Here is a 21,433-nt window from a genome sequence, read left to right as displayed (position 1 = left end):
TTTCTCTACACCATGCTGCCTTTATGCCTTCAAGAGTGTAGAATTAAGAAGTAATTAACTCTATAAAATATTTTACTTGGATTAATAAAAATGCAAATGACAGCCTCTAGAGATCGTGGTCTATCTCCACTCTTGCACTGCATAGGATAGTTGCTCAGGGTGATTTGTCATTTAACCTTAATTCTAGTACAAGTGAATTACAGACACTTCCCTAGGACAGAACTTGCTAAACTGTACCGTCTGCACTATTGTGCTAGCATCGAAAGCATCAAGCGTGTTTTCTAGGCATTGTTTGCTGTGTGTTGAATTACCACTAGACATCAGTAGTTGGTTAAAAACTTGTGAGTAGGTTTGGACAAGCTCATTTATCCATTCATTCTTACAAGTAAAGACAAATTAAAACATTACAAAAACTAATACTTTCGGCACTTGCTTTGTACCTGACATGGTGCAAGACACTGGAGCTGTTATAAAAAATGGTTCTTGTCTTCAAGGAGTTACAGCCAAGGAAGAGATCCCAGAATAAGGACAGTATAGCCAAACCAACAGGATAAATGCTTAAATAGAAATGCGTACAAGATAGTACGGGACCACAAATGAGATTGTGATTAATTCCCCCCACGAAAGCTGGAAAAGGATGATGTTGGAGTTAGATGTTGAGGGTTGGAGGAAAATTTGCCAAGTAGAGGAAACAGGGATGGATAGTTCAGACAAGGAGATGATGCATACAGAAGCGGAGGGCAGTGAGAATGTGGGACATGCTCAGGGAAGTTTAGCGAGGCTGGAGAGAAAGGGCCAGAGGAGCAAGTGGCTCAGAATGGGTCCAGAAAGGGAGGTTGAAGCCAGATTTTACAAGACTTAGCTTGGAAGATTCAGCTTGACTGTGTGCAATGGGCAATTACTACCAAGGTGTGAGGTGGACAGATCTGGGGTAGAAAGATAGCCTGGTAACAGCATGGAGGATGAGTGGGGGAGGGAGAAGACTCAAGAACAGCATAAAATTGGGGGGTTGTTGCAAACATGATGATGTATGAGCCACAGCATTGGTGTGACGATGGAAAGGATACCAGGGATCTAAGTTATTTAGGAAATAGAATCATTAAGACTTGAAGAGTGATCTGGGTTGTAGAGAGAAAGGCAAGGAGAAAGATTGGTAGTGATTCCCAGAGCTTCTGTGCCTGCAGTAGACAAAAGTCAGAGAATAAGAAGTCAGCTTTTGGGGGACTGATGATTAAAGTTAGCATAACCGATTACCATGTGGAGCCAGTAGCCTAGAGAGGGTTTGAAATATTGACATTCGTTTATTCAGTAAACATGCTGAGTGTGCATAATGTGTAAAACTTTGTCCTGTATATTTTGGAGAAAGGAGAAATGAATGAATGCCTCTTTACTTTGGTTTATTTTTTAACATTTTAGTGTACCTGCATTCTGTTTTAGTATACCTGCATTCTGTTAGGAGGTTTCCCATGTCTTATATTTTTGTAACCTCACGAATGCCTTGTGAGACTAAATTATCCCCATTCTTTTTTTTTTTTTTTTTTTTTTTTTTTTTTTGAGACAGAGTCTTGCTCTGTCACTTAGGCTGGAATGCAGTGGCACAATCTTGGCTCACTGCAACCTCTGCCTCCTGGGTTCAAGCGATTCTTCTGCCTTAGCCTCCCTGAGCTGGGACTACAGGTGCCCACCACCATGCCTGGCTAATTTTTGTATTTTTAGTACAGATGGGATTTCACCATCTTGGCCAGGCTAGTCTCAAACTCCTGACCACAGGTGATCCACCCACCTTGGCCTCCCAAAGTGCTAGGATTACAGGTGTGAGCCACCACACCCGGAATCTTCATTCCTCAGATAAGGAACCTGAGGCTCCAGCGGGATAAATAACTTGTGCATGTCATGTAACCAGAGAGCTCTGGATGTAGGAATGAAATAGCGATTTTGCTACACCCAAAGTTCATGTTCTTTCCTCTTATGAAGGAAGTTTTATGATGTCCCTTAATTCTTTGAGGAGCTTACATTGTGGTTGGGGAAACAGAAAAGAAATCAATCATGCCACTATTGAAAAGTTAGAAAAGAGACATGTACAGTGTGCCTTGGGTGCCTAAGGATGGAGAAATTTGTTCTGGTGCAGAAAAGAGATGAGCAGTGATTGGGAGGAGGGCTAGAGAAGCTTTTACAGAGGAGGTGCAGGTGGGTGTTTACACTGGGCCCAGGGACCAGGAATCTGCCAGCTTGGATGAGGGTGGGGATGACTCTTAATGGTCCTCACATTGGGAAGGAGGTTGAGGTGGGAGAATGGCTTAAGCCCGGGAATTTGAGGCACAAGCCATCAGACTGATGTGATGCTATGATTGTGCCACTACACTCCATCCAGGCTGGGCAACAGAGTGAGAACCTGTCTCAAAAAAAAGACAAAGGTTATATAGTTTTAAGTACTAAGCTTCTGAAGCTAAGTTGTTGGCCGAGGAAGCACTGATTAGCATTAGAAGGTGGATAAAGGCTCAAAGCAAAGGCTGGAGCTGGTGGTTACTAGGGCATCAAATGCCAGTTCAAAGCAAGGCTCAGAGCCAGAGTTGGGAACTGAGATTGTGGCGGATTTCAGGCCCTTACAAGGTCAGTTGACTACAGAGAAAATGCATTGACCTCTGTGTCCTTCTAAAGCTTGAGTTGGAGAAGTTTTGTAAGTCTAGCCAAGGATAGTGATGACGGGAAGAGGTGGTGAGAAATGATGATACAAATGGTGGAAAAAGGGAGGGAGGTCTCTGTGGGGTAGGTTTTGGGGGCAGGTGAACAGTATGGCAGGGAGGTCAACTAATTTAATCTCACTGTTTGGCACCCTGTCTCCCTCCTCCACCATGGAAGGCAGGATGGAAAGAAAGGAACCTCTACTTCTGGTTTTGGCATCAGTTGGTGTGCTGGAGAGGAGGAGCAGGTAGCCACCGGGATCACTGGAATGATGAACCCCTCCCCTGTAAGCAGCCCAGTGCCACAGGCTTTTCACCCTGAACACACCCACATCGTTGTCCCCATGTAAAGCATCCAACCCTCTGCCTGGTGTGGTCTCATTTAGCCATTGGACCCCGTAAGTTCTCTGAGGTTATGAGGTTCTAGGGACCTCCAAGAGTCCCTTGTTTCAGGCTCAATGGAGTGAGTATGAAGTTGGTTGTACCGTGGTGACCTCAGGAGACAGCCTGGCCACTCTCCCATGGCCTCCACACACAACTCCCATACAGAGGGTCTGCTGGTGGGAACTTGTGTGCTTCCACAGCTCCACACAGAGCCAGGGTGGGCAGGGGGCGGGGCTGAGCAGCATGGGAGTCAGGTAGTCTCCAGCAGCTCCTTTCACCAAACAGTTTCACAAAGGGCAAAAAGTAGGTCTCTGAGAAAGGCTGGGAGCAAAGGGGAGCACGCTTAGGTAGTAAGCAGATGCATTAGCCTAATTGCTCTTCTAAAATTAATGGGGCTTTTTATCTCTGAAGAACACTTTTAAGCACTCATGTGATTTTGGAAGAAAGGTGCTGGTCGGTCGGGGGAGAGCCTGGCTTCCCTTTAGACATAGCTGCCTATTGATAAAACGATCTCTCCCTTTCTGTTTTCTCTTTTACCTGCAGGTCGACAGATTATGGCACCACCTATGAAAAGCTGAATGACAAAGTGGGTTTGAAGACTGTCCTCAGTTACCTCTATGTCAATCCCACCAACAAAAGGAAGGTAAGAGGCTGGGTCAGTAGGTCCTGAGCACTCCTGCTGGGTCACTGTGCTCATTAGGGCCAGAGGTTAAGGAAAAAACTCAGTAGTCATGGAATCACTTACAGAGGCCTGATTTATATGCCGGGAACTTCATAAACGCTGTTTGTAATTCTAACAATAGCCTTGATAGTAATAATAATAATAGTGACAGCAGCAGTGATAGTAACGCCACCAGTAAAACTATGTACCTATGTCTCATCTCACTTATCCTCACAATGAATCTATGGGATAGAAACTCTTATGGTCCCCATTTTGCAAGAGAAGCTCAGAGAGATGAAGTAACTTTCTACCCTGAGTCAGATGGTGGTAACACATCTAGAATGTAAGCATGGGTTTGCTCAACTTTAGAGTTGAGTCTTTCTACAGCCTTCCTCTTGCTGGTACATTTTTTGAGAACCCCTTATTCCCAGGAGATTGTTTCTGCCACATGAACAAAAGGCTGATCCTGGCTTCTTCAACTTGATCCTGAGCTGCTTCTGAGGCAGAGGGCAGACCAGGCTCCTCTGGCACCTCTGCTTCTCTGTTTTCCTCTTGATTTAGCAGCCAGGATGAAATCATATAAGGTCAGACCTTGGCCATGGAAATCTACTGGGAGTAGGAGTCCTGGATTCTATGGAACAATGAGCAGTTTTAGAAAACAAATACTGCACCGTACATTATCTTTGGGGAGATGTGCTCTTTCTCCAGCTAAGAAAGCACTGTTATTTAGAAACTTAGGAAGACATGATTCAAATACATGTACCAAAATGACCACATTAAAGGTCATTTTAATATTTCTAAAAAGCTAAAAAAAAAAAAAAAAAAAAAAAAAAAAATGGCACCACCAAGCTCTTCTCTTGCAATCTGATTTACATTTCTCCATCTTGCCAGTGCTTTCTTCCTCAAGGTAAGCTCAGGAGCGAGCTTCAAACCATTGTGTGGATGTCTCTGATCTCTAATATGGTAGAGTCCAAACTGTGGCTGAGAATTGTGACTGTTTATGCTGCTCAGAGCAGAGCAGCTTTGACTTGAGCCCTTAGCAGCATAATGTGCATCCATAGACTTTCTCCTCACCTCCACCTCCGGTACCCCTAAGTACACCCAGCAAAGGGAGGAAGCAGAATTGTTGGCTTCTGGTTCAGCATTGGTGATAGATAGCCAAAGGATCCAGTTAGCTGTAGGGGACTCTCAGGCCCTAGACTGTGCCCACTAGCCAAGTGCCAAAGCTTTGATCATCAGGCTGGCTGTTTAAGCACCTGCTATTGATTTTATTTGAGTAGTTTCTTTTTGCTTTGTCCCAAACCTTTGTCATTTTCACATTTTTCAGTATCGTTATTTAAATTATTGGATTTTTAGAGCTAGAAGAAAGCACAGATTTCACCTAGATGAGTGGTTATTAATAGTTTCTTTTAATTTGTTTATTTTTAAATTAACATAATATTATATGTATTTATACTGTACAACATAATGTTTTGAAGTACATATGCGTTGTGGCATGGTTAAATCTAGCTAATTAACAAATGCAATAACTCAGTTACTTTGTGGTGAGAACACTTAATATCTACTCTCTTATCATTTTTCAAGAAAACAATATATTGCCATTAACTATAGTCATCATGCTCTACAATAGATATCTTGAACTTATTCCTCCTATATAACTGTAATTATGTATTTTTTTTACCAGTGTCTCCCAAACATGCCTCCCCTTTAACCATTCAACCCCTGTTAACCACCATTCTAATATCTAATTCTGAGATTAACTCTTTTAGATTCCACATATACGTGAGATGAAATGGTATTTGTCTGTCTGTGTCTGGCTTATTTAACTTAGCATAATGTCTTCAGGTTCATCCATGTTGTCACAAAAGATAAGATTTCCCTTTTTATGGCTGAATAGTATTTTATTTTGTCTATGTACCAACTTTTCTTCATTCATCCATTGATAGACATTTAGGTTGATCTTATATCATGGCTATTGCGAGTAGTGCTGCAAAAAACATGAGAGTGCAGAAATCTCTTGGACTTACTGGTTTCATTTTCTTTGGATGTATACCCAGTAGTCGAATTGCTTGTTCATATGGTAGCTCTATTTTTAAGTTTTGAGGAACTCCATACTGTTTTCTATAATAGCAGTACTAATTTACATTCCCACCAACAGTGTGCCTAACAGTTTTTGAACTGCAAGTCTTTTACACATGTGATTAAAGTTCTAGGCGGCCTCTTTAGAAATATGTCTATGCCACAAAAATTTTCATACATTTTGAGGACTTTGTGAACACCTCAGATCCCACTCATGAACCCAAGATGTCCATGGAGTCTCGGTTAGAAATCATTTATCCATGCCAACAACCTCATTTTACAGATGAGAAAATTGAAGCCAAAAAAGCTCACATAGCCAGATAGAAAAAGGAGTCAGGATTAGAACCCAGGACTCTTGATTGTCAGGCCAGATTTATTTGCATCAGGTCATCTTTTACACCTTTTCTTCTTCTTCTTTTTTTTTTTTTTTTTTTGAGACGGAGTCTCGCTCTGTCGCCCAGGCTGGAGTGCAGTGGCCGGATCTCGGCTCACTGCAAGCTCCGCCTCCCGGGTTTACGCCATTCTCCTGCCTCAGCCTCCCGAGTAGCTGGGACTACAGGCGCCCGCCACCTCGCCCGTCTATTTTTTTTGTTTTGTATTTTTTAGTGGAGACGGGGTTTCACCGTGTTAGCCAGGATGGTCTCGATCTCCTGACCTCGTGATCCGCCCGTCTCGGCCTCCCAAAGTGCTGGGATTACAGGCTTGAGCCACCGCGCCCGGCCGCACCTTTTCTTCTTATACAGTGATAGCGTAGGGGTTCAAAATTGCTTTATGATCTTGAATTAAAGCTTAATGCTATGTCCTTGATGGGCACATGATGAATTGACTGAATTAAGCCAGCAGTGATGGTTTTCAGTTCTTTTCCTGCCCTTCTCCCTTCTTGAGAAGGAAGCAGAGGCCCACAGAGGACAACTGCCCCACCCATGCAACTCAGCAGATTAGGGGCAGCCTTGTCAGTTGGTCTGATGACTCCTAGTTTAGTGCTCCTGCCATCCCACACAAGTGGCTTGAGCATATTGGATCTCAGTGGGCGTATGCACTTTGGGCGAAGCAAGAACTGGATATTTGGCACATGAAAAGTGCCCTGCAGCACTGATCACTGTCTTGTATCTGGGCCACAACAGAATTAATCGTATTTTCATGTAGATGATAGATAGACCATTTTTGTGAGGATTTTCCTAAATGGCTCATAAAGGTTTGTACCTGTTTGTATCTGTTTTGGAATTCATCTGTCATGTATGTTTCCTCTTAGAAAATATCATAACGATGTTTCCTTTTGTCTTTTGCTGTTTTTTTTCTACTCCTGACAGTCTGAACTCTCCTTAGTGCAACTAAGAAGTTCTTAGAAGTGATGGAGACAAGGGATGGATTAAGGCAGATTCTGTGGGTAGGAAGGAACATAGAGTTGGGATTTGGCTGTCACTGGCACGGGAATACCACCTCCATTTATCCTTCCCCATGGTGACATTCAGGCAGTGGGCTCAGGAGCCATTTCTCACAGAAACTATTACTCAATAAACAGAAGTCAGGCCTGTTTTGTTGTCTGGCCTGAGAAACATCACCAAAGTATAGTTAACTCCCATCTAGGAGGCACTGCCACCCAGAAAGTTAAACACACCGACATTTTCTTCACTCAGATTGGGGAAAAGTGAGCAGCAAGCCAATGGCATGGATTTATTTTTTTAGAGAATAGCAATAGAAATTAATGTTCATAGCCAGGCACGGTGGCTCATGCCTGTAATCCCAACACTTTGGGAGACTGAGGTGGGTGGATCACCTGAGATCGGGAGTTCAAGACCAGCCTGACCAACATGGAGAAACCCCGTCTCTACTAAAAATACAAAATTAGCCAGGCGTGGTAGTACATGCTGTAATCCCAGCTACTCAGGAGGCTGAGGCAGGAGAATTGCTTAAACCCGGGAGGCGGAGATTGCGGTGAGCAGAGGTCGTGCCACTGCACTCCAGCCTGGGCAACAAGGGTGAAACTCCGTCTCAATAAAAAAAAAAAAAAAAGAAATTAATGAATGTTCATAAGGGTCCTATATGATCTGAAGTGCTTTCTGAATCATCCAAGAAAAAGTGAAATTGGATTCATTTTCATTTTACTAAGTGGTATGTATTGTATTCTGAGCCTCTTGATGTTGACAGTGCACACGTAGTCTACATTCTGACTTTCTCATAACCAGTATACTCAGCTTAGTAGAAATCCCCCATCTCCAGCCACTTAGGCAAAATGACAATTTGATATAAATAAAAATGCTCTTATTTGTTTCTTTATTAGTCTAGAGCTCTGGAACCTTGTAACTTTGCAACTTTGTTTTTAAGTTTCCTTATTTATGTCTTCAAGTTTAAACTTATGGTCATATGGATACTCATCTCAGCTTGTGTTAGGCAAGATGGTTTGGATTTGGTTAGTACCCAAATTATCTGTAGCAACCCATTTCATCAGTCAGCCAATGGCAGTAGTCTCTGGCGGATTTTTGAGTTCATCTTGTAGAAGCACTTGCTTTTCACCTAATGAGTTATTTATTTAACAGATGGCTGCTGCTTTCCTTGGAGGCTATGAATACATCAAATGAGATCTGTTGCCCCTGGCAAAACAGTAAATTGAGCTTGTATTTATATAGTTGCTCCCAAAGCTAATTGTTGATTTTTTAAACAGTTTTGAACAACATAAAATTATCCAAATACAGATAGTTAATAAAGCCTTAAGTTGGAAGGAAGCAGAGGTGTTAACCTGTATATAGTTTCATTCTACCAGTAATCATCCCAGTTAGCACTAACTGAGCAGCTACTATCCTAAACTCCCTTTTAAGAGTTTTAGCCACATGATCTCTAATCCTCCCAGCCACTTTGAAAGTAGGCAGGGTAAGAAAATAGACTCTGATAAATTACCCCAAGACTATATTGCTATAAATGGTAGATCTACAGCAGCTTTCCCAATGGGTTTGTTTTGGGGACAAATTAGTCATTCAGCAATTCTGGGCTTCCTGGAGGTAGTTGGGATTTAGACTGGGAGTACTGTCTTTCTCACAAGCTGTGAGCAGGGTATAATCATTTCATCTAGCAGGTTTTATAATTCCCTGTCTAAATGAGAGTATTGATATGAAATGCATGAAGCTGCTTCAGTTGAAGTTGTCCTAGACTGCTGTTCTATGGCATGGTGGCATCAGCATTATTTTTATGACCTTGACCCACTCTGACTATTTGATGTGAATTTTGTATACCCAGTTGTTTGCCTTTCTCCGGCCATTGGCCAATTAACTCATTGCCTGGGTTTGAGCCCAACTTCCTTATGGGAGCCCAGCATTGCTGAATGTATCTGAGCCTGGTACCTGAAGATGAGGAATGGTATATTAGCTCTGGAAGCAGGAGAGTGTACGGTTTGCCTCCCGGAGGAGTGGCTCCATTATGGTGTGGCTAGTGAGCTCTAGCACCAGCTTCTCCTTCCCCTTGCAGGAGATAAACATCCCTGGGTTCCCAGAACTCGTTACTGTCAGTTGATTCTTGTCCTCAGGCCCATGCAGAATGGCAAGTGTCAAGGTCAAGTTTGCTGTGCTTTGTAAAAACAGGCTGAAGGCTTTGTGCCTTAACCAGAGAGGAACCTGACTCTCATGGGCGAGCTTATTTGAGAATGAATCTTTGAGTGGACAGGAAAATGCAGGCATGTTATTGTCTAATTGGCTCCAAAGTGACTGCTACCTGCAACTTTGGAGACAGTGTATTGGAAATGGCAGAGAGTGCGCACTGGTCTAACAGCCAGAGAATGTGACCAAATTACTACAATTAGAGCTACATCTCTCTCTCTCTCTCTCTCTCTCTCTCTCTCTCTCTCTCTCTCTCTCTCTCTCTCTCTCTCTCTGTGTGATTGTGTGTGATGAAAACTATAAGGTCTGACAACAGTATAGGCTAATGAGTTCTTTCTATTGAGCTTCTAATAAGTTCTAGGCACTGGGCTAAGCTCCTTACTACATTTTATTCTAAGTTTTACTGTTAATTTCCTGAGCTTGGTAGTTTTATCCCCATTTGACAGATGAAGAAACTGAGGCCCAAGCAGATAGACACTTAATTTTGGAAAATAGCTAATAAGAGGGGGTCCAGGATTCCTGTTCACCTCCATCTGCCCGCAGGGTTGGTGCCACTGCCACAGGTATAGAGACCAGGCGAGTTGTAGTCATCACTCTGTTCGTGGTAACGCTGTTGCCTGGGGTTTTCTGTTCATTAGTGTTAGAGGATTAGCAGTTTCTTGAAGGAGGAGGGGAGCATTACATCCTGCATTCCTAACTGATTTACCAGTGAGAAGGATAATTACTTCCAGGCTACCCTGCAGAAATATAGTGGGAATTACCAGTGAGATTCTTACACTGAGCAAACTGCTTTTGTCAAGCTGTTCAAGAGGCACCGCGTGTGTGGTTCGGAGGCTGGTTATGCCAGTGTCGCTCTCTGGATACAGCACATAACCCTGAGCTATCTTTAAAACCCTGGAAAACCTTTAACCAAAACATAGCACAGAATGTTAAAATACCAAACTCCCAAGATAGTTGGAGGGTCAGGGAAAGTAAGTGGCAGGGTAACACACTTTCAGTCCACAAATATTAAAATCTCTTACACTAAAGTAAGGCCAAAAAGGTGGGAAGGTAATTTTAGGCTGTTGAGCAATCTTTTTAAAATGTCTACCTCTGAGCAAAGTATGTTGTGAGGGAGGGAGTTTCCTGCTTTCAGAAATGTGCAATTTACTTGGGCAGACAAGATGCACCCAAGAAAATGACTGCCTGCATAGACCTGGGTCTCAAATTCTGATGCATGCAGGGTCCCGAAGATAATGGCAAGGAAGATGTGGGCCCGGTAGAGACTTGGAAGCCCTTCTGTAAGGGCTTCCCTTCACCATTAGGTTCCAAATGACTGTTGTCATGTGAAAATGAGAGCCTAGCATAGCCAGTTATTGTTAACATCCTTGCTATTATGTTCTGAGTTTTAAAGAGATTTTTCTTTTCTTTTCTTTTCTTTTTTTGAGACAGAGTCTTGCTCTGTTGCCCGGGCTGGAGTGCAGTGGCGCAATCTCAGCTCACTGCAAGCTCTGCCTCCCAGGTTCATGCCATTCTCCTGCTTCAGCCTCCCAAGTAGCTGGGACTACAGGTGCCCGCCACCATACCCGGCTAATTTTTTTGTATTTTTTAGTAGAGATGGGGTTTCACTGTGTTAGCCAGGATGGTCTCGATCTCCTGACCTCATGATTCACCTGCCTCAGCCTCCCAAAGTGCTGGGATTACGGGTGTGAGCCACCGCGCCAGGCCTTAAAGAGATTTTTCTATATAGATTTTAATAAGAAATGTCTGTGTTTTGAACTATTTAGGAGGTGGAGTTCAGGGCTTGGGGGCTAACAGGTTGTACCAAATCTAATATTATCCCTGTTACCAGTTGGCAGCATGTGGCATATTCGGAGTGGTAGCTAAGTCTACAGGTGAAAAGTTGGTGTTGCAAAGTGGTCTTTAGAGTCACAGGAGAACACTTTGTGGACTCTTGCTGGGGACCTGCACTGATACCCTTATTTGTGTGAGAGATAGTCAAGTGTGGCTTACAGAGATTTCCCTTTGACTCAAAGGAAGCACATGGTTGATCCTTCAGTGCAAAGGGACTTTTTGTGTCGTTGTAAGGTAAGACCACTAGAGTAGGGGTAGGAGGCAGATGACTGCTTTCTGCTCCTGGTTTTGCCCCTGAGTAACTCAGTGTCTTTATATAGGCCACTCCCCTCCCAGGGCCTTCATTTCTCTATTTGTATAATGGCAAGTTTACGTTCTATGCTTTTTGAAGCCCCTTCCAGCTCAGGTCATCTGGATGGCCACCATTTAGACAGTGTTTCTCAGAGGGCTTTGCGGTACCATGTGATGATTCATGGATTCTGTAGCTCATTGGACAACCTATTGGGAAGTCCTCAGAAAGTGTAATCCTCATAGCTCTTAGTTCTATGACTACATGTTGGCTGGCCAAGCCCTGTTACCCAGGCTATCTTTTCTGAAGTTACAGTTCCTTGGTCAAAAGGTGGGTCCCTGAAACACACTGGCTCTGCTGGTAGAGGTCAGAGCAGCAGCACTACTTGCTGGCACAATTGAGGGGTTCTGTCAGCATGAACCAATGCAACTTCATAGGAGCATCATAGTCGTTACCCAGGGACACTCAACCCTCCTCCCGCAGGCAAGAGAGTTAGAGATGCTGCCTGGACCTGTTCTAGTAACCTAGAATAGAGGACACCAAATGTTGCAATAGGGAGTGGGAAGTTAGCTCTGCTGTACCACACTCCCTCATGTCCGTTGACTTAATGATGCATCAACCAGACGTCTCTCCTCTGTGAGCCTTTCTTTTTCTCTTCATAAAATGCGCATAATAACCCGTCTGTTAAGGAGCAAAGAAGTCTCTGTTAGTGCTAGTATCTGCTTCTGTTCATAAAGTGTCTATGATAATAATGACAATGACAAATAACAATAATATAAGAAGGAGCTAGAGTTTTTTGAGAGTTTGCTGTGTGCTAAAAATTATCCTAAATGCTTTGCATGAATTAACTCATTTAATACTTCAACAGCAACTGTATGATGTTGGCACTATCATCATGCAATTTACAGATGATGGACGTTTGGCACTGAGATGTTAGCAGTTTGCTCAGATTTGTTGCTGATGGTCATGTGTCTTGGTCTAATGTGCTCATTTAACTCATTTCCGCTCATATTTAATTCTTAGACTCACTGCATATTGGAGTTTAAAGGGCTCTCAGAGGCTGTATAGACCCTCACTGAACAGAAGAGGCCACTCAGGGATTTGTCTGAGGTCATAGAGTCACTTGCCTCAGAGCTGGGGCTGGAGCAGTTTACTGACTCCTAGTCTAGTATTCTCTGCCAAACCCATAAGGCTGGTGACAGCTGGAGAACTCTGATCTGATAGAGAACCTCGACTGGGAATAAGGTGAGCACAAATATGAAGTGGTAGGAAGATAGCATTCCACATCGGTCCTGCTGCATGTCAGTGGTGGATCTACGGTTTACAGAGATACCTACAGCCTCTCAGTACTCCACTCTCAAAGCCCAAAGGGCATTGCAGCTGGAATCTCATTTCAAATGAACCTGGGTGGGAAACAAAGCCTTGCATTAAGAACTGGCCAGAATGGTTGAGCAGCATGACAAAGGCCAAATGGTTTGATAAAGAAACAAGAGGCTGGGTCCTTGGGAGATGAGCTATCTGGGAAAAGAATCAGGATTTCTGTTTTAAGCCTTTCTGTTAACTAGCTGTATGGCACTGGGAAGTCATTTAAATTCTCTGATCCTCACCCTCTCAATTTGTAAAATGGGGATAAAAGATCACTTACCTGTCCCCTCCTTTTAGAAGTATAACTAGCATGTTAGATATACTTGGGTGGGAGGGTCGTTAGAATTTTTTTATGAATTGTTCTTAATGCCGTCCACTAGCAAAATGCTATTTTGCTGCCTGGTCAGCAAAATGCTTTAATTTTTTTTTTTTTTTAAATTACTGTAAGTTCTGGGATATATGTGCAGAGCGTGCAGGTTTGTTATATAGGTGTACGTGTGCCATGGTGATTTGCTGTACCTATCAACTCGTCATCTAGGTTTTAAGCCCTGGATGCATTAGATATTTGTCCTAATGCTCTCCCTCCCCTTGCCCTCACCCCGTGACAGGCCCTGGTGTGTGATGTTCCCCTCCCTGTGTCCATGTGTTCTCATTGGTCAACTCCCACTATGAGTGAGAACATGTGATGTTTGGTTTTCTGTTCCTGTGTTAGTTTGCTGAGAATGATGGTTTCCAGCTTCATCCATGTCCCTGCAAAGAACATGAACTCAAAATGCTTTAATTTTTAACTGTGGAACACATGACTTGGTTGAGTCTTTTCTTCTTTTTTAAGAAAAGTAAATGCTGAATTGGGAAAATTAACATAGGCATATTGCCTTATGTTAGAATGACCAGGTTAGACCACTTAATTTTTTTGTGTCCAAGGCAAACATATAAGGAGTATGCACTACCAGAATAACTCCCCCTGGCGGCAGAAACCATGCTCCAAGCCCATCTGAGGTGCTGATTGCTTTTCGCCACTTTTCAATGGGCATTGCCCTGGTAGTGTGAATCCCATCAATTCAGCGGATGAGTGGGGAAATGATATTTTCCCCCAAATCTTTAGGCAAAAGTAGGTTTTTGTTTGTTTGGGACTTTTGGGTTTCTTTTTCTTCTTTTGGTTTTCACTTTTAAATCTTAAATGTTATTATTGAAGGCTACAGGTATGGCAGGCAATGAGCAGGTGAAGAACCAATGGAAAAATGTCCCTAAACTGACATGTTAGCTGATAGGCTTCTGAATGCATTGCTGTGGTCCACAGAGAAGGCTGGAGAAGGTAGCAAGGAGATGCTATATCAGTTACTACAGCCTTAAAACGAAGTTGGTGTTTCTTTGGACTTTCAAATTGCTCCTATGCAGTTTATTTTATTTTTGTTTAATCACGTAAGAGAGCTTTTCCATGGCAAAAATAAAGAACATATCTAGGAGAAAGTGAGAGTTGTGATTTTGTTTGAAAGAAACAAGCTACAGAAACGGGAAGATTGTTACTACTGGGATGGAGCTGGCATCAAGATTGCAGACTGGAATCCAGGGTCCTGCTGCCTGGCTGTGCCTTCAGTGCTGACCACAGTAGCTCCTGGGCCTCCCCTCCTGAGCTCTGAGCTGCCGGCTTTCAGGCTTCCTTGGAGAGGATGCAGCTCCTAGAGGCTTGGATTTTTAAAGAGCCTCATGTCCTGCCTTATCCAGGAGGCATGCTGCCACTTTCTCTTTCCCCATCTTCTTCCTTGTGTCTTAAAACCAGACTTGCTGACTGCCTGAGAAAGATTGATTATTCTGCTGGTGGAGAGAAATAGTCCCACTCTTGTTAATTCACAGCCACCTCATTTTTTCCTGCCTCATAAATTAACGTAGTTACCAAGTGGCTAGAGCAGTGTTTCGGAGATGGGTTTAGGGGAAAATGTATGAAAGGAAGAGGTGAAAAAAAGGAAAAGAACAAAACGTGAACCAAACCTCCCTCATTTACTAATTCCAAGTCCAAGCGTTTTTCTTCTTGGTGTATCCAGAAATAGAACCAGGAAAGACCCATTGTACCCCAAAAGGGAAAGTATCAGACCCCATTAGGGCCAAGAAAGCAGAAAGGAGAATCAATGAGGGGACAGACACTGGTCTAGGAGTTTCCATCTGCCTTTGCAAGTGTGCCCAGCGATGGAATGGCTGGGAGTGTGCTTGCATTCAAACTCATCACTTAAAGGAAAAAGAATCTAGAGTAATTCTTGGAAATTCAGTCTTAAGTCACAAAGTCCCTTTCTCAGCAAATATATGTATATGGTTCTTTGTATAAATTACTGCAGTGTGCTCTGGCCAAGAATTTATTTAAAGGCTCATTAAAATGATTACTAGTTTTTTCTTTTGCATTTTATTTGAAAATGGGAAGAATATAAACCCGTAGCCTGGCTTTTCTCCAAAGTGCCCTTTAGGGTTTGCATCGAATATATCACAATTTTAAAAAAAAAAATAAAGATAATAATGATTTACAGTAAGATTATCCAGACATTTTAGAGGGATAATAAAAATTCATCACTTACTGTACTTTTTAGGTGCTTATGTTTGCTCAATATCTTTTTAAATTTTTATTTCTGTTGTTGAAGTTTTTAGGTGTCTATGTGTATATGTGCATCTAGGTGTGTATAAAACATTTTTTTTCACAAACTATTATGAAAACTTGAGAGTTAAGAAATATGAAAAAATGTTTGTTCCTCTTCTGTGTGAACTCTGATTTGGGCTGAACCAAGGATTTAAGGAAGCTTATATTCCTGGATGGCCACATACAATGCTGGTTCCATTTCACTGCCTGGCTCATTTAACCATCATAGTTGCTCAATAAAGCCTCTGAGAAGGAATTCCATTCGAGGTTAAATGGCAGCCAAGGACACATGGTAATTGTTAAGGCAGAGCCAGTAATAGGAGCAGGAAAATCAAGGGTGCAACCCAAAGGAGAGGTCATTGATCTGTATTGGAACATTGATGGGGGCTTCTAAACCAGGCCTGAAGGACCAGTGGAGATCATGGGAGTTTTATACTTTGAAAGCCTTTAAAAAGAAGACAGCGAGCTGGGTGTGGTGGCTCACACCTGTAATCGCAGCACTTTGGGAGGCCGAGGCAGGTGGATCACCTGAGATAAGGAGTTCAAGACTAGTTTGGCCAACATGATGAAACCAAGTCTCTACTAAAAATACAAAAATTAGCTAGTTGTGGTGGCGGGTGTCTATAATCCCAACTACTCGGAAGGCTGAGGCAGGAGAATTGCTTGAACCCGGGAGGTGGAGGTTGTGGTAAGCTGAGATCGTACCATTGCACTCCAGCCTGGGTGACAGAGCAAGACTCCATCTCAAAAGAAAAAAAAAAGGTCTAGAAGAGTGAATGCAGCACCAAGCTTGAAGAAAGATGTCATTCTATAGCATAATCAAAGCTGGTAAAATGTAGAGGCAAAAATCAGGCAGAAGTTGGAATACAATTTGGGATTTGGAAAAGGAGGAAAAGGAAAGGGCAATGTGACAAGGTAACGAGGGTATAGAGGTTTTAAGCATGTGGGTTTTAGCAGTTTCAAGTTAGGAGAGAGAATAGGGTACAATTAGATATTATAGACTCCCAAAGCCCAGGGATGGAGTTAGGACTCAGGGCAGAAGGACATGGGGAGCCACAGCAGACTTCTGAACAGGGGCTTGACAGCATGAGACCTGTGTCTCAGGAAGGCTGGTGACCAGCCTCTCAGACTGATGAGATGCCTATGTTAAGCATCCCACTCTGTCCTCTCTTCTCGCATGCCCTGCCCTCACTAGACCTTCTGGGTGTGTTTTCTGAACATCACAAGCAAGAGCAAATTTAGCAAAGTGTTTGGGAAGGCAGGGTGATGTATTCTTCCTAATGTTCCAATACACAGCCATATAGCAAATGGATCTCGCTGCCCCTGAGGTAGAGATATCTGTAACAAATACAATCACCATCACTGGTGAAAGAAATGACTCACTTTTTTTTTCTTCCTTGGTGAGCTCAACCAAGCAGAGAGATTGCTACCTGCATGCATGCCTCCTTGCCCCCAGTTTATACCCCCATTACCAGCCCAAGGTCAGAATGACAGACCTCAGCACTTGGTACACACTATGTTGGTGAGCGTGTCTGGGCAATGAGGGGCAACTGTCCTGGGATCCTTGGGTCCGCCAGATGGCTCAGGAGCGGGTTTGAAGCCAGCAAGTCTCTGGCCCCCCATGTTGGAGTCTGAGCTGGCAGGGAAGTCTGAGACATTGGCCTCAGTGACAAATGAAGGCCTCGGTCAGTGCTGCAGTCCTATGTCGAGGGCCTCCTGAGAGCAGATGCGGACAGTCAGTCCTGTCATCCCACAGCATGAATCTAACTCTGAGAAATGGCTTGGGCTGTCTTATGATGACCAAACAGAGGAAAGAAATGAACCAGAGAGGATAGAAGTGTGAGAAATGCACGTGATTATCTCCTTGGCAGGGTTGCCAGAGGAAGGAAAAGTGGTAGTCAGTTTAGAGCTCCTTAATTATTGCTGGCTTCCCCCTAGGGCCCAGCGAGGCAGTATGATGTGCAGGAAAGAGCGTGTAGCTCATGCTTGAGTTGCCATGTGACCTTGAATGTATTATTTAACTTCTCTAAGCCTTAATTTTTAAATCTGTAAATGGGGCTCACAATAGTATTTTATAAAATGAAACAGCTTTAATACTTAAATAGCTTAATGTATGTAGAGTACCTGGCAGAGAGTAGGTATGACTTTCTTTTCCCTAGTTAAATGAACCTCTCTTCGGCTTTCTCCCCTGCTCAGTGACGTCTTCCTGTTCCCAGGCACTCAATATCGATGTAGCTGGCTTTTCTATTCTGGGAGTAGGAATCTATACTTCTTTATATCAGCATTAGACAAAGTTCTTTCAACTTCCAAAATGAAAACAATTACACCCCCCCCTCCTGCATCCCTCCTGTTTCATCCTTTATTTACCCATCTGCCTGTGTGCTCTGTAGCAGGCAGGGCTCAGTGGCCCTGGGCTTCAGGCTTATCCCAGCACTGAGTTAGTCCCAAAGGTTCCAAGCCTTAGACAGCCCTCAGCAACAGGCCAGCCCCATTGTCTGTGGGCTTCAAGCTGGCCCCTGGGGACACAGGCTTTAAGCCTATCCCAACTGACTCAATCAACAGGTCCACCCACGTGGATTCAGGCTACAGGCCTGCCAGCCTAAGGAATCCAAAGGCAAGCCCACCCCTGAACCATGCTAACCAGTCTGCCCAGAATCTCTGGATGGTGTGACTACTAAGGGAATTTCCCAGACAAAGCCAGCATGCGAAAGCTGGAATAACTACCTATTTTTTTCAGTTACACAGACACCAAAACATAGCCACAAGGATCAAGAACAAACAGAGAGTGCTTGCTTCGGCAGCACATGTACAAGAACAAACAGAGAAACATGAAATCACCTCATTAAAGGGACAAAATAAGGGACAGTGACTGATCCTAAAGAAATGGACATATATGAATTGCCTGACAAAGAATTAAAAATAGCTGCTTTAAGGAAGTTCCATGAATGTCCAGAAAATGGCAGAGAAATAATTCAATGAAATGAAGAAAATGATAAAGGATCAGAATGGGAAATTTAACAGAGAGATTGAAATAATAAAAAAATCAACCAGAAAGAATAGTAATTGCTAACATTGTGCATTGTTCTAATAAAAAAAGATATAAGGTAAATACTGTTATTCTTAACTTGAGAGAGGACACATTGAGGCAAAAAGACTAAAGCTTCCCAGTTGGGCAGTGGCCAAGTCAGGTTTTGAAACCAGATTGTCAACTTTTAAACATATGCTTCATAGTAATAATAAAAATAAAAGAAAAATTAATAGTGATTAATACCGTGTGCTATTGGTCTCTCCTGGCTTAGATGGGTACCATGACCCTCTAGAACATCTCTTTATAAATCTATGAAAAGGAATATAGATGTGGAAAGGGATTTGTTTTCTTCTAGTCCAGCAATGCCATGGCTCCATGCTGAGAAGTTCTGAAAAATATTCCCTGCTGAGAGAAGAAGTCACGGGAGTTGCTGAGTTTTCTGAAACATAGGACCGACAATACACTGGGGTTGATGGGGGCAGTAAATAGCCTTTGGAAAATGCCTTAGTGTTCAATAATTTATAAGAGTAAGCATCAGTGCCAAGCACTGGCATTCCCACTTGGAAGTCCCCATAGGGCAGGGGCTGGCTGGGTTGCTGAGCGCCTTTTTTCACTTGGCCAAGAAGCTACTTTGTTGATATCCTCACTCTACCTCTTAGCAGCTGGTGGCTTAGGCACATCATTAAATACGTCTAAGCTTCTCTTTCCTCGTCTGTGTAATCGGGATGACACTAGTACCCATCTCCTTAGCTGATAGGATTAAATGAGAAATCTTTGCAAATGCTTAGTGAGTGACCTACCCATGGTACCCTGTAAGTAAATACTATTTATTATCACTCTTGTCATCATTGTAATCTCAGGACAATGGACCCTTGAATACAGGGGATAATTTCATGTTTGATCTACCCATTTATGATGGACACCCAGCCTGGGCAATTATTACCCTTATTCAGGCATCTGGTGAGTGTTTGGAGAAGTGTGGGGCTGGCAAGTGACTCAAAGTTTGTCTGGTTTAAGCCTCTCATTAAATTGATGAAGAAACTGAGTCTCAGTGGAGGGAGTCACTTATTCAAGGTTACACAGCCCCTTGATGGCAGAACTATGGTTTTGGAGATCAGGTGTCTGACTTCAAGCCCAGTATCTTCCTATTAGATTACACAGAAAGATACTGCACAATACAGGCAAAGCTGGGCAGCTAGGTAGCTACAGAAGACATCGGCATTAGGGCGCTTTGAGGTGCTTTTATTTTCGTTCAATAAACCTAGGGTTTCCAGGGCACTGGCAGCAGAAGCAGCCAGGTCAAGCTTTCAAATCATGTGACTCTGGTGGGCAACCTGCCCAAGGGCATAAATAAGGCTAAGTTGTACTCAGAACAACCAAAGGTGGCAAAATCAAAGGAGAGTCTGAGTCAGGGTTGAATAAAGAGAGAAAAAGTCCAAATTGGAGAATGTCTGTTGTCACGCAAAGACTGTGAAAAGACTCCAAGCAGAAATCTCAACCTCTAGAAAGGCTCCAGAAAGACTGGAACCAATTTAGGTGATAGATTGTAAGACAGGCCTGAGAATAGTGTTCAGGACTAGACTAGGAGGTTATTGACAACCTGTTTTTACAGGGCAACTTTTGCTCATGCAGGGACAGTAGGAGGAGAGGCACTTGACTGATTAAAGCAGTTAGGCCAGGCCAGACAAGAAGGGCAGTCACAAAAGAAGAGTAGCACAAAGATAGGATGCAATTATCCAAAGTGGTCTTTGGCCTGAACCTCAAGTCTTCAATCATCCTGGGGGAGGCAGTGGCAGCATAGATATGCATGAAAGATTTCCTGACTCCACTCTGGACCTTTGGAGAGGAGTGAACTGATGTCAGAGCAGAAACTTAGTGTGCAGGTTAGCTCTGGAAACTCAGCTTGAAATAATGAACTGCTGGCTTCCTGGTCTTAGCTGCCCTGCCTTGATCCCAAATCACAGAACATCAGCATTCTGTAGCTCAAAGGAGATCAGCCTTGCAGACCCTAGGTTGTAAAAAGTTATTTTTCTGAGAAGATTTTCTTGGCATTAATAATTTCTAGAGAACCTGTCTTGCCTCAGCTGGACCCTGAGCAGATTGTAAATGGTTTGGAGCATTCCCTACCACTCTCTTCTCTGAAGTAGCTATAAAGGTTGTTTCTCTTTAGTCTCACGGCTTCTTGCATGTGAATGTATGCATGCTGAGTGTACCCTGAAGTCTTAGGGCTGGCACATGGGCCTGAACTATCAACCCCTGGAAGTGAGGGAGAAAGAAGTGGTGAGGAAGCAGGCTGTACTCTAGTTATCCCCACAAAAAGTGACACGGTTAGAACTTTTTATGTATCTTCAGGCATCACCACTTTGATCTTGCCAATCCTTACTCAGAAACTTTCAACAGCTTCCCAGTGTCCACAGGAGAATATCTACATCATCATTCTGGTGTTCATGTGGCTCTGTCTGTGTCGTGTGGTTCTCAGCTTACCTGTTCAGCCTTTTCTTCGTCCTGCTCTACAGTATTACTTCTACGCTTCGAACGAGTTTCACTTAACTTTTAATTTTTATTTTTTAGAGATGAGGTCTGTCTTTGTTGTCAAGCCTAGAGTGCAGTAGAGTGATCATAGCTCACTGCAACCTTGAACTCCTGGGTTCAAGCAATCCCCCTACCTCAGAGTCGAGAGTAGCTGGGACTACAGGTGTGCCACCACTCCCAGCTGTTTTTTTTTTTTTTTTATAATTTTCTTTTGCTTTTGTTCTTTTCCTTTCCTTCCCTTTCTCTTTTTCTCTTTTTCTTTCTCTCTTTCTCTCTCTCTTTCTTTTCTTTTCTTTCTTGATAGGGTCTTGCTTTTTTCCCCAGGCTGGTCTTGAACTCCTAGCTTTAAGTAATCCTCCTGTGTCGGCCTC

At 43.1% G+C, this 21,433-nt stretch overlaps 1 protein-coding gene across 1 annotated transcript in view; it reads left to right on the top strand.

The window, feature by feature from the left end:
- SORCS3 (sortilin related VPS10 domain containing receptor 3) overlaps nt 1-21,433 on the top strand; it is a 621,477-nt gene that overhangs the window by 263,753 nt on the left and 336,291 nt on the right. Inside the window, exon 3 of the mRNA XM_030940951.1 lies at nt 3,609-3,708. Coding sequence (XP_030796811.1) covers nt 3,609-3,708 — 100 coding nt within the window. The remainder of the gene's footprint in view (nt 1-3,608; nt 3,709-21,433) is intronic.

This window comes from Rhinopithecus roxellana, chromosome 11 (assembly GCF_007565055.1).
Source record: "Rhinopithecus roxellana isolate Shanxi Qingling chromosome 11, ASM756505v1, whole genome shotgun sequence".
Classification (NCBI taxonomy): domain Eukaryota; kingdom Metazoa; phylum Chordata; class Mammalia; order Primates; family Cercopithecidae; genus Rhinopithecus; species Rhinopithecus roxellana.
This window is presented reverse-complemented; position numbering and strand designations above follow the sequence as displayed.